General features: G+C 35.0%; 1 protein-coding gene across 1 annotated transcript in view; it reads left to right on the top strand.

Annotated features, from left to right (window-relative positions):
* The window catches only part of CCDC173 (coiled-coil domain containing 173), a 37,543-nt gene that overhangs the window by 2,065 nt on the left and 21,566 nt on the right, over positions 1-13,912 (top strand). Inside the window, exons 2-4 of the mRNA XM_032355883.1 lie at positions 3,943-4,169; positions 7,224-7,397; positions 7,498-7,691. Coding sequence (XP_032211774.1) covers positions 3,943-4,169; positions 7,224-7,397; positions 7,498-7,691 — 595 coding nt within the window. The remainder of the gene's footprint in view (positions 1-3,942; positions 4,170-7,223; positions 7,398-7,497; positions 7,692-13,912) is intronic.

Genomic DNA, 13,912 nt, shown 5'->3' with positions numbered 1-13,912 from the left:
CCTGAGAATGAAACTTTCACCTCTGGCTGAATTTGAGGCTCTATGCAAGAAAAAGTAAAGGCTAAGACAGAGTTGTAAACTATCTGCCTGAGCATTGAAGTCATGCTGCACCCCTCACAGAACATTTCTTAGCTAAGTCTGGGAAACTTATTTAAGGAAATAAAATTTAATTTAAGGAAACTCTGTCCAGTTATTAGCTGACAACTAAATTAACCAAGCTGAAATTCCAATAGCCACATACAATAAAGAATACAGACTTTACAGGTTTAGTTCTGGAAAAGCACTAAACAAACCACAACAGCAAAAACAGAACAAAAAATATTGCTGTGTGAGGGGAATCTAATATCTAGACTTACCATATATTATTTAAAATGACAAGGCATGCAAAGAAATAAGAAATTATGTCCCAAACAGGAAAAAAGTTTTAAAAGAAATTGTTCCTGAGGAAGCCAGATGTTAGACATCTAAGCAATATTCTTGTGTAGATTTATAGCTATTATAAATATGTTCAAAGAACTAAATGTCAGAGAAACTAAAGGAAAATATTAAGAATGCTATCTCACAAAATAGACCATATCAATAAAGAGATAGAAATTATAAACAGAAACCAAGTAGAAATTTTCAAGTTGAAAAGCACAATGGTTTAAATGAAAAATTCACTACAGGATATCAATAGCAGGTAACTGTGGAGAAGAAAAATTCCATGAACTTGAACATATATTGATTGAAGTTATCCCGTCTAAGAAATAGAGGGAAAAAATAATGAATAAAAATGAGCAGATCCTCAGAGAAATAAATGTAGGACACAAGTATACCAACAAGCGTGCAATTTGAGTCTTAGAAGGAGAAGAGGGAAAAGGGTAGAAGAAAACATTTGAAGAAATAATGACTATAGACTTCATAAATTTGATGAAAAACATTACATATTGAAGAGCTCATTGTCTGAATAGAATAAATTAAAACAGATCCAGAACCAGACATAGCTTGATGAAACTATTAGAAGACAAAAGCAATAGCAGAATATATATTCCTTTCAAATGCACATAGAACATTCTTCAGGATAGACCATATGACAGGTTATAAAACAAGCCTTTATACATTTAAAAGGATATAAATAATACAAAATATATTATCCAAACACAGTGGAATGACTTAGAAATCAATAATAGAAATTTGGGGAATTCACAAGTATGAAGAAATTAAATGCTTTTAGGTTTTAAAAAATGGGCCAAAGAAGAAACCATGCAAATCAAAACCAAAATAAATGGTGGCTGTATGATGACTAACATAACATAATTTAAAAAATGGTGGTTGTTAGAATGGCTATTATCAAAAAGATAAGAAATAACAAATGTTGGTGAGGATGTGGAGAAAAGGGAAACCTTGTGCGCTCTTGTTGAAAATGTAAATTAGTCCAGACACTATTGAAAACAGTATGCAGGGTCCTCAAAAATTACAAATAGAATAACCATAGGATTCAGAAGTTCCCCTTCTGGGTAGTTATCCAAAGAAAATGAGGACACTAATTCAGAGAGATATCTGCACCCCCATGTTCATTGCAATATTATTTACATATGTTAGAATATGGAAACAACCTTAAGTGTGTATTAATGGGTGAATAGGTTAAGAAAATACGGTTTATATGTACAATAGAATATTATTTAGACCCAGAAAAGAAGAAAATCTTGCCATTGCAATAACATGGACTTTGAGGGGAATAAGTCAGACAGAGAAAGAAATACTGTATGATGTCATTTATATATGTGGAATATAAAAAACAAACAAACAAACAAAAAAACTCCATAAAACCTTCCCCAAAACCAGACTCATAGAGAACAGACTGGTGGTTGCCAGAGGCAGGAGATGGGCAGTGGGAGAAATGGTGAGGGAGGTCAAAATGTACAAAGTTGAAGTTCTTATAAAATAAATAAGTCCTAGAGATGTAATGTATAGCATCGGGACTATAGTTAGTACTATATAGCATAATTGAAACTTGCTAAGACAGTAGATCTTTAAAGTTCTTGTCACAAGAAAAAGATACTAATATGCTTAACAATATGTTAATCAAAAGGTAGATGGTTTAACGTAGTAACCTTTGTTTAGTTAGCCTTTAATTGCAAGTAGCACAAATCAAGTTGAGTCAGTTTAGGCAAAACAAAGGATATTTGTTACAAGGATGTATTAGTCAGGACTCTGGTTACAAGTGACTAATCAAACTTATGGTAGTTAAAACAAAGGGGACTATTTTGGCTCACATAGCTGGGGATTTATTTTATTTTTTTATTTTTTATAAACATATATTTTTATCCCCAGGGGTACAGGTCTGTGAATCACCAGGTTTACACACTTCACAGCACTCACCAAAGCACATACCCTCCCCAATGTCCATAAAGATTTTATTTATTTGTTTGACAGAGATCACAAGTAGGCATAGAGATGGGGGGGGGGGCGGTAGCCGGCTCCAGCTCCCCGCTGAGCAGAGAGCAGGATGCAGTCCTCAGTCCTCTATCCCAGGACCCTGAGATCCCAGGACCCTGAGATCATGACCTGAGCTGAAGGCAGAGGCTTAACCCACTGAGCCAGGTCCCCCATATAGCTGGGAATTTAGGTATAACTTGATCCAGGACACTATTCTACTTCCCAGCTTTGTGTAGCTTATTATGCGGGCGGAGACTTGGTATGTGATAGGCAAGATGGTACCTGTGGTTCTAAACTCACACTTTAGCAACCAATTTCTCAATCCCATCAACCTTAATTCAATCCCCAAGGAGACTCTAGTTGATCCTTGCAGCTTTTCTCTCAGTGTCTTTATCTGTTTCTGAAGTCATGTGATTTCTGGCTTCTGCTTTTCTCCCTACATCTGTTTCATTCATCTTAAAATAAAAATAGTAAACATAATAACTAACATATATTGAGAACATACTGTGTGCCACATCCTATTCTAATTTTTTTACATATATAACTTCATTTAATTCTCACATCAACCACATAAAGTAGGCCCTATTAATATCTCCATTTTGCAGTTAAGGAACTCGAGAGTTAAATAATTTTATCTAGATTTACATAGTTCATATGTGGTATGTTCCCTTATGATGCTTTTAAGTCATACATAGAATATCCAACTCAATCATATTTAAAAATAAGGAAATTTATTTGCCCATGTTACAGGAACTCCAGGCTTCAGGTCTGATTGATTTGGCATTATAATGAGACACTCATTGCCCCACATTCCTCCTTTGTTTCTCCTTTGTGGTTCACAGTAATAGCTTCACTGTAAGGCTGCTTCCTTTTGTGGTCATAGGATGGTTGTCTGTTCTTTATGCTTCCTTAGTCATATCTAGTTTAAGAGTCACTCTCAGATGTCTCTTCCAGAAGAACAAGAAAGAACCTTTCTAAAAGTCACAAATAAATCTCTTTTCCTTTTGTTTGCTTATTACAGAAATAATTATTGGCAAAGGAGATGCAAGTATTCTTAAACTAATGAGGCCCACCCTGAGACCGTAGTTTTCCAAATTACATTGCTGCTACTCAATTAGGAAGGGATTGAATAGAGTCAATGATGATGTCCACAACTTCTAAAGATGAACATTCCCCCAAATTATCCATTTATAGACTGCTACTTGGTCAGTTTTGAAAAAATGTTTTAATAACAGCCTGTTGGGGTAGGTATTGATCTCAACTTTAAAGATGTTGATACTGAGTCTCCAAAAAGTTGAATGACTTATCTCAGTTTACAGAGTAAGGAAATGACCAAGGGAAGACTCAAATCTGTCTTTTGATTCCAAGTTCTTATATATTTTGTGCTTAATCTCAGTGTTCTTAAACTAACAAGAATAAAATTATTTAAAATAATTTCCAGATATCATGACAATATAGAAATGTCTGAGAAAAAACATTTAAACTCTTGAAAGTTTTTAACATTCATTCTTTAAAATTTATTAGAAATAAAGAACTCTGAAGAAGATCAAGCTCTCTATCCACCTCTTCTACCTCGCAAGGTAGATCTCCGGGAGGTTACCATAATTCCACAGAATGAGTGGAAAAGGATTCAAGATAGCCTTGATAGTTTGACAAGAGAAGCAGCATGTCTTCGTGCAGAAAGAAAGGCAAAGAAAGAAATGCATTTCCGATCCCAAGAAGTGGTAAAACATTGGACTAACACATATGCAGTAAGTATTAATCACCCAGGAGTACACATGCACTGAAGACTCACTCTCTTTTCTTAGTACTCTTCTATATGTTTTTTTTACATGTAAAATACCATAAAAAATACTTTGAAACACATTCTCAACAGCTTTATTTAGGAGAAGTGACACAATAAAGTAGACATATTTAAAGTGTATAATTTGATAAGTTTTGGCATAATTATACACCCCTGAAACCGTTATAATTAAGATAATGAACTTACTCATCACCCAAAGTTTCCTCGTGCTCAGTTTATTGCTTCTCATTCCTCCTCACTCTTTTTCAGACAACTGATCTGCTTGATTACTTTCTTTCTTTTTTTTTTTTTCAAGATTTTATTTTTAAGTAATCTCTACACCCAGTGTGGGGGTTGAACTTACAAACCTGATATCAAAAGGCACATGCTCCTTCGACTAAGCCAGCCAGGCAGCCCTGATCTGCTTTCTTTTCTTCCTTCCTTCCTTTCTTTCTTTCTTTCTTTCAAGATTTGTGTATTTATTTAAGAGAGAGAGAGCGCGCACACCTGTGCAAGCAGGAGTTGGGGGAGGGCAGAGGGAGAGAGAATCTCAAGCAGACACCCTGCTAAGCACAGAGCCAAATGCAGGGCTCCATCTCACTATCCTGAGATCATGACTTGAGCTGAAATCAAGAGTCCATCACTTAACTGACTAAGCCAGCCAGGCGCTCTTGCCCTCAGCTGCTTTCTATTATAAACTTCATTCAATGCAATTGTTTTGAAATTCTTTCATGTTGTTGTGTATATTAATCATTCATTCATTTTTATTGCTGAGTAGTAGTATTCCCTTGTATGGACATACCACAGTTTGTTTATCTGTTCAGTGGTTGATGGTTTTGGCATCAACCAAATGTTGATATATGAGCTGTTTCCAGTTTGGGGCTATTATAAATAAAGCTGCATATGAACCTTCATGTGTAAGTTTATTTGTAGACATACACTTTTACTTCTCTAGGGTAAATATCTGGGTAGAATGGCTGGATAATATGATGGTTGCATATTTAACTTTGTAAGAAACTTCTGAACTGTTTTCGGAAGTAGTTCTAATTTTACACTCCCATAAGAGTATAAGTGTTCTATTTTCTCCACATTCTTGCCAACTTTCTATGGTCCATCTTTTTAATTATAGACATTCTAATAGATGTGAAGTAGTTTTAATTTGAATTATAATTTGAATTTGAATTCCTCTGATTATAATGATGATTAACATCTTTTTATAAACTTATTTTCTATTGTAATCTTCTTTGGTGAAGTGTTTATTGAAATCTTTTGCACATGCTTAAATGGGGTTTGTTTTGGCATGCACATAGGTGCTTCAGTTAATTGAGCGTTTGACTCTTGGTTTCATCTCGGGCCATGATTTTAGGGTCCTGGGACCAAGACCCGAGTCAGGTTCTGTGCTCACCACAGAATCTGCTTGAGATTCTCTCACTCGGTCTGTCTCTCTTTAAAATAAATAATTAAATATTTTAAAAAATAAGTGGGGTTTGTTTTCTAATTTTTATTATTAAGTTTAGGGAATTTCAAAAATATATTCTGAATACAGATCCTTTATTAGATATTTGATTCAAAAATATTTTCTCCCAGCTGTGGGCAGGGACATAGAAAGCTTATAGTACCTTGCTTTAGGAATAGTGTTCATAATTTATTCTTTTTTTCTAGAAGAGGGAAAAATGTCATGGCTGATATCATGTATTACATATGTTACATGTAATATATGTACTACATGTAATATATATTACATATGTGTAATAGTACATATTTTATAATATATTATATCACATATTATGTTACATATATTACAATATATATTACATTACATATTATGTATATTACTATATATATTACATTATATATTACATTTATATGTTACGTTCTAAAATGTGCAAAACTACAGGGAAAGAAAACAGATCTGTGGTTGCCAGGGATTGCACATGGGGGGAGTGGTTGGTATACCAGGGCATGAGTTCCATGAGGATGGAACTGTTCTATAAGTGACTATGCATTTGTAAAACTATACTAAAAGGAGGTATGTAAATCTTGCTCCTAAAAACTTGATTTTCAAGAAGTCCCTGATCCATAAAGGGATGGGGGAGTGGAATATACCACATAAATAAACCGAAGTAGCACACTGTATATAATGCTTTGTATCTCCATGGATGTTAAAGAATAAGAAGAAATATAGCAAATGTGGTAGAAATGTAGTAGTAAAAACTGTTTTATAGGCACAGAGATTGACAAAATAATAGACCAGAAGAGAGAGCTTAGAAAAACATGTTATATATGGGAACTTGACATATGACAGAAATGTCAGTCAAGTCAGAAGGGAAAGGACTGGGTATTCTGTAACTAATACTGAGATAATTGGCATATGGAAATATGAAATTATATCCTTATGTTATAGAATATACAAAAATGAATTTCAGCTGGATGAAAACCCAGATGTGAAAAGTAAAACAGTAAAAGTTTAAAATAAATAATAGATTATCTTCAGGATTTTAGGGTAAAGTAAGGTTTTCTTAAGACATATGAAGTATGACCCATAGAGGAGAAGACGGACTCCATCTGACATTACACACATTGGATAGACTCCTCATAGATGTAGAAGAGCATTAAATATGCTACTGTTGATTTTTTAAAGGAATAAAAATAGTAATATATATATTTATATAAATATGGAAAGGAACTTTGGAAGTGAATATAAGAAACTAATAATAGTGGTTATCTTAGAGATTGCTGGTGGAAGCTAGGATTAGAGGGAGAACTTCACTGTATATCTTTACAATATTTTGGGGTTTTGAACCAAAAATATTAATATTTAAAATATTAAACATGTTACCTACCCAAAAGTTCAATTAAAATATTAGCTTATAAGTGTAACATCTTATTTTATTTATTAATGATATATGCAAATACAATAGCTCATAATGAAAGCTCAAATTAATTTGTTATATGTAATGTTAAATTTTATGAAATTGAGTTGAAAAATGAAAATAGAAGACTGATTTTTTTCTTTTTTTAGGGGATGAAAGAACAGAAACTTGAAGCCAAAAAGAAGCGTGATGAAGAAGTAGAGGCAGAAAGACAAATTCTTGATATAGAAGAAGAAATACACAAACAAGGAGAAAGAAAAAAGGCTATTGAATTTGCAAAGCAATACCAATTGTACCAGACAGAAAGAGTGAAACGCTTTCATGTACTACTTGGGTTTTCTTGTATTTCTCTCTATATTTAATGTTATCTATACATAATTAGACTTTATTTTCTTAAAATGCCACAATTTTTTTTTTTTGTAGTCAGGACTTCTTCTTAGTAGAGTTATGAAAGAACGTGATGCACAGATTGAATTCCAAAAGAATAAAATAAAATCAGATGAAAAATGGGAAGAACAATTGAAACTCAGCATTGGAAAATCTTTTAAGGAAGAAAAAGAAAAAGCAGAAAAACAACGCAGAGATAGAATGGCTCTTGCCAATGATCATTTAAAACAGTATGTATATATGAATTACCTTTTTTGTATCTTATCTTTCTCACAAAAGCTTTTTTTTCAGATTATAAAAGTAATACATGCTGAAATACCTAGTAAGTAGAAAAAATACAAAGAAGGATTAAAAAATCTCTATTACTCTTACCCAGAGATAATATATTAGTGACTATTGTCACAATAATGCCGCATAACAGTCACACAATCCAGTGGCATTCAGCAAACCATTGATTTCTCATGCATCTGTGGGTTGTTTTAGCCTGGCTGTACAGCTTTTCTGCACACTACAGAACTGGTTGGGTTTGCTGGTTGCTGTGGAGAGGGCTCTGATCTGTTCCATGTACGTTCATTTTTAAGATCCAGGATAAAGGGACTTGGGGAAACTTTTCTCATGGTATTGACAGAGATGCAAGAGAATGAGCCTGAGCTTAAAAGAAGAGATTATGCGGAGTGAAATAAGTCAAGCAGAGAGTCAATTATCATATGGTTTCACTTATTTGTGGAGCATAACAAATAACATGGACATGGGGAGTTAAGAGGAGAAGGGAGTTGGGGGAAATTGGAAGGGGAGGTGAATCATGAGAGACTATGGACTCTGAAAAACAATCTGAGGGGTTTGAAGTGGCGGGGGGGTGGGAGGTTGGGGTACCAGGTGGTGGGTATTAGAGAGGGCACAGATTGCATGGAGCACTGGGTGTGGTAAAAAAAAATAATGAATACTGTTATGCTGAAAATAAATTAATTTTAAAAAAATGTGGCTAAACTCAAAGGCAAAGTCAAGGAAGTGCACTTGATCTACCATAAGGCTAAAGCAAAACATATGGCCAAGTCTAACAAGCATGGAATAGAGAAATAGACTCCAATGGAAATGAGAAGTGAGAGAGTGAGTCTTTTTGACCAATAATGTAATCTACTGCAATAATCTGTAATTTTTTGGCATGTTGGTATATAGCCATATAGATATTTTTTGGTGGTGGTGGAGGGGGTCAGATTCATTGAGCTGTAATTTACATTTACTAATAAAATTCACCTTTTAAAAAGCATATAGCTATATAACTACCCCTAAGTCAAGATATAGAATACTTCCAGCACCCCAAAATTTCCCTCATGCGCCTTTGCACTAAGTTCTATTCTTCACCCTCAGGCCCTGGCAATCTTTGAGCCACTGCTACAGACTTTTTTTCTGAGCATATATACTCATATTTTATAAAATGGAATCAGATCAATAGTATCATTGGATATTTTTTCACTTACTAGTATATTATGAGCTTTTGCTATGTCAGTAAATAGAAATCAAACCTGAACTCTTTCAAAGAAGTAGCTACTATATATGTCAGGAGAGGGAATTGTATTTGTGTATAATTTTACTTACTTTTCTAAACAGCTGATACATACAAATAGGAAAAGGCACAAAGGGGATTCAGTAAAAAGTCTGTTCCTCATCTGCTGGCCACCTTGTTTTTCCAATGTGAGACTTACCAGTTTCTTTACATCATAGTTTAAATGTGCATGGATCATTTTAAATTTCAAACAATAAACATTTTAAACAATATTATGCTTTTGAAGAAAAATTATTTTTATACTTAAACATATTATTAATATATTATCATTATAGAATTACAAAATACAATAAAACAAGATGAAAATTAAAATCAGTAGAAACTGGGGCACCTGCATGGCTCAGTGGGTTAAAGTTCTGCCTTCAGCTCGGGTCATGATCCCAGGCTCCTGGGATCGAGCCCCACATCAAGCTCCCTGCTTGGTGGGGAGCCTGCTTCCTCCTTTCTCTCTGCCTGCCTCTCTGCCTAGTTGTGATCTCTGTCAAATAAATAAATAAATAAAAATCTTTAAAAAATAAAAAAAATAAAAATAAAATCACTAGAAACCGTGATCCAAAAAAAAAAAAAAAAAAACCCAAAAAACAAAGCAGGCACTATTAACATTTGGGCATATATTTGTCTACTTTTCAAAGTTTTTTTTTAAATTTTGCTAATAGGAAATGAATATATACTTGTTAAAATTTGTTACAGCAAAATTTGGAATAAAATTGAAAAACCCATCTTCATATTCACCCTTTCAGTGTCTCTTTAAGTCCCATTTTCCTTTTCACAAACAGCATTATAAATAGTTTGTGACAAAAATAAATAAATAAATAGAAAAAAAAGTTGTGACTACCCCTTCAGAATGTTCTGTTGCTATTACTCATATCTGTATACAGGGCATATATAAGTGTGTATATATTTTTAACCATGAATGTTTTACAATGTATCTTTCTGTGACTTCATTTTTTTCAATCAAAAATATACCTTGAATATCTTTTTTAATAGAATATATGGATCTGTCACATCTTTTAAAATAATATTATTGTACATTAAGGATGTACCATTATTTGTTTAACTGTGTTATTATTGAGGGAAGTTTGGATTTTTCCCTCCTCCTTTTCTAACAATGCTGTAGTGAACATCCCTGACCTTATGTATTTTGTGACTTTTGTCCAAAGATGTAGTTATATAGAGTAGTTTTTTTTAACTGAGCTTGGATTTTACATGTGGAGAGATACTGCCTTTGAGAAGGCTTTAAATATGTAATCATCACTGATCTCTGGTACCCTTTTTATGTTATAATCAATGCTGGGTAGTAATTTTTTCAGAATTTAATGGACCAGGGTGCCTGGATGACTCAGTCATTAGGCATCTGCCTTCGGCTCAGTCATGATCTGAAGGTCCTGGGACCAAGCCCTGCATTGGGCTCTCTGCTCTGCAGGAAGCCTGCCTCTTCCTCTCCCACTCCCCCTGCTTATGTTTGCTCTCTCACTTGTCTCTCTGTCAAATAAATAAAATCTTAAAAAAAATAATTTAATGGACCAAAAAGTATTATCTCTTAATTTATATTTCTCTCAATTTCTAGTGTGGCAGGTTATTTTTTCATATGTAAATATTCATCTGTTTTGGTTTTTGTTATAAATTGGTTACTCCATTGTTCTCTTATGTAGGTTGTTTCATATTGCTGTGTACGTTTTTCATTGATTAAAAACTGATTAGGGGCGCCTGGGTGGCTCAGTGGGTTAAGCCGCTGCCTTCGGCTCAGGTCATGATCTCAGGGTCCTGGGATCGAGTCCCGCATCGGGCTCTCTGCTCAGCAGGGAGCCTGCTTCCTCCTCTCTCTCTCTCTACCTGCCTCTCCATCTACTTGTGATCTCTCTCTGTCAAATAAATAAATAAAATCTTAAAAAAAAAAATTTAAAAAAAAACTGATTAAAAAGCAGTTTTTATATATGTTGGATATTAATCTTTATTAGACATATTGAAGATTTTTGTCATCATTTCTGAATGTTTTTAGTATTTTCTTTTTAAAGATTTTATTTTTAAGTAATCTCAATACCCAGCATGGGGCCCGAACATACAACCCTGAGACTGAAAGTCATGTGCTCTACCAACTGAGTCAAGCAGGCACCCCTGAGTGGTTTTAGTATTTAGAAGATATTAATTTTTTTTTAAGATTTTTATTTATTTGATAGGGAGAAAGAGAGCAAGCAGGGGGAACAGCAGGCAGAGAAGGAGAAGCAGGCTCCCCACTGAGCAAGAAGTCCAACTTGGGGCTCGATCCCAGGGCCCTGGTATCATGACCCAAGCTGAAGGGAGATGCTTAACCATCTGAACCACCCAGGTGCCCCAAGAAGATACTAATTTTTATGTGCTTAAATCTGTCTCTTTTTGTTATTATGGTTTTGAGGTGTGTGTGTGTGTGTGTGTGTGTGTGTGTGTTTTCTCATGGTCACAAATGTCTGAGTGACATAGATATCGATTCTCAGGATACATGTATTGCCATATTGTTTAGTCTTCATTTCTTGTAATCCTTAGTAAAAAGAGAAGGGGAAGCCCCTGGATTTTTTATAATTTTTTCTTTGTCAGTGTCAATGCCCAAGGGTTTATACAAGTTAGGGACAGCGCCATTGGCAGACGGAGGCAAATATTTGAGCAATGTGTCATCTTTGAGAAATCTCTCTTATGTTGGCTGTTGTGGCTCTGAAATAATTGCAGGTAGCAGACTGATCTCCAGGAAATTACCTGGCAAGTGGTAACACCTTCACAGGCCATCTACCTACCTATAACCTTTGCATGTAGGCTGTGATCAGGCCAACAGGATCCCTTTCCTTGGGGGTCTTTCCATGTGTTTTCCATGTGCTGTTAGAGGTTCCAGCAGGTCTAAGGTTGTTTTTTTTTTTCCTTTGGCTTATCTTCAGTGTAGTCTAGGAGATGCTGACTGGGCTCTGAGCTCACCTTAAATTCCTTTCTTTTTCCTGGTGGGCTTTGTCTTTGTGAATGATGTCCAAATATTACTTAACTTTATTGCACTCTCGAGTTCCCTGTTTTTTGCTGAAATTTCTTGAAAATTCAAGTATAAGGTAAGACTTTGCTTTATTTAGTTTCTAGTAGTGGTATAGAATTTCTTCCATTCTATTTGTTCCATTATGGGGACTTAGGAAGGGAAGGCTATTTGACATGTGGGTTTGGGTTGCCAATTTGCAAATTTCCATAAGTTCTATATCTTAAATTTATTAAGAAACATTCAATTCTGTAATTGAGGACAACAAAGGAAAATGCAAATCTATTATTATAAATTTTTTTAGGTATATGAATTTACAGAATTATCACCAAGTACAATTGTGTTGGATGTTGATTCATGTGTCAGTTTTATACAATTCAGAATGTATGTCACTTAAGATACTGTAGGAATGGTAATTAGCCCTTAAAAAGCCTCTTGAAGTGAACAATAGAACTGGAATACTAACACTGGTATTAACCTGAACAGATACAGAGGACCATGTGGTAGAAGAGAGAGTTTTTACCCCCACTTTCTTGAATAATAAGAGTCTATTCCGGGGCACCTGTTTAGCTCAGTTGTTAGAGCATGGGACTCCTCATCTGAGGGTTGTGAGTTAGAGCTGCATTTTTGGGTGTGGAGCCCTATTTAAAATAGAAAAGAAAAAAAATTTAAATAAGAGTCTTTTGGGGGGAAAAACTTTAAGATAGGCTATTTTTTCATTCATTAATAAATTCATTCATCCAATCATCCATGCATTGTTATAAACATTTATTGGACAATCTCCGTTTGCCAGCCACTGTTCTAGTAACTGCAAATGCAAAAATGAATACAATTATCTTTTTTTCTTTAAGAAGTTTACAATCTGGAGAGGAGGGTATAAATATGGAACAGATAATTAGGGTATGATAATAGATATTTTGGCAAATATACATACAGGATATGTGGAAGTATATAAAATGGACATCTGATCCAGTCTAGAGAAGGGGCTAATTTTTAGAAAAGATCAGTTCTAGCAACAAAGTGTGAAAACTGAGCAGGTGTAAGTCATGCATAGTGGAGATGTAGAAGTATTTTAAGCAGAGGAAATAGCAGGGGTGAAGTCCCAGAAGTGAGTTAAAGTATGATGGGTTTAGGTAACTACAAGTAGGCAAGAGGACTATAATAAGAGGCCTAAGAGAGCAGTGTTAAAGATGAGATTGGGGAGAGGCAAGGGCCAGGTCATGATGTGCCTTGTAGGCTGGGTGTATACGGCATGCAAAAATTTGGAATGACTTTCCACTTTGAGCAAAGACCGTATTTTAATCACAAAGAAATGGAAATTACAGGATACCAAGAGGCAACACTCTTTTCCATGCCCTGGTAATTGTACGACCAAGTGCTATTCAGGTATTACCTGGTGGTGATTTAAAATATGTCCACACATTCTCTGATACTCCTCCCTTCAGAGGGTGGAGTCTAATTCCTTCCTTCCTTGAGTGCTGGCTATAGAGTAACTCATTTCCAGTGAAGAGAATGAGTAGAAGTCATGAGGTTTAACATCCTGAGAGAGATTAGGATATAAAAGGAATTTTGGGAAATTGGAAGGGGAGGAGAACCATGAGAGACTATGGACACTGAAAAACAACCTGAGGGTTTTGAAGGGGCGGTGGGTGGGAGGTTCGGGGAACCACGTGGTGAGTATTGGGGAGGGCACGTATTGCATGGAGCACTGGGTGTGGTGCAAAAAAACAATAATACTGTTACACTGAAAAGAAATTTTTTTTAAAAAGGCATTGTGACTTCCTTCTTGCTGTCTTGGATCACTCATTCTTGAGGATGCCATAGCATAAGGACACTCAGGCAGCTCTATGTAGAGGTCCATGTGGCAAGGAGCTGAGGCTTCCTGCCAAGAGATATTTAAA

The sequence above is a fragment of the Mustela erminea genome, chromosome 8, assembly GCF_009829155.1.
Source record: "Mustela erminea isolate mMusErm1 chromosome 8, mMusErm1.Pri, whole genome shotgun sequence".
NCBI lineage: Eukaryota > Metazoa > Chordata > Mammalia > Carnivora > Mustelidae > Mustela > Mustela erminea.
Note: the sequence above shows the minus strand (reverse complement) of the source record. Positions and strands in the feature narration are given on the sequence as shown.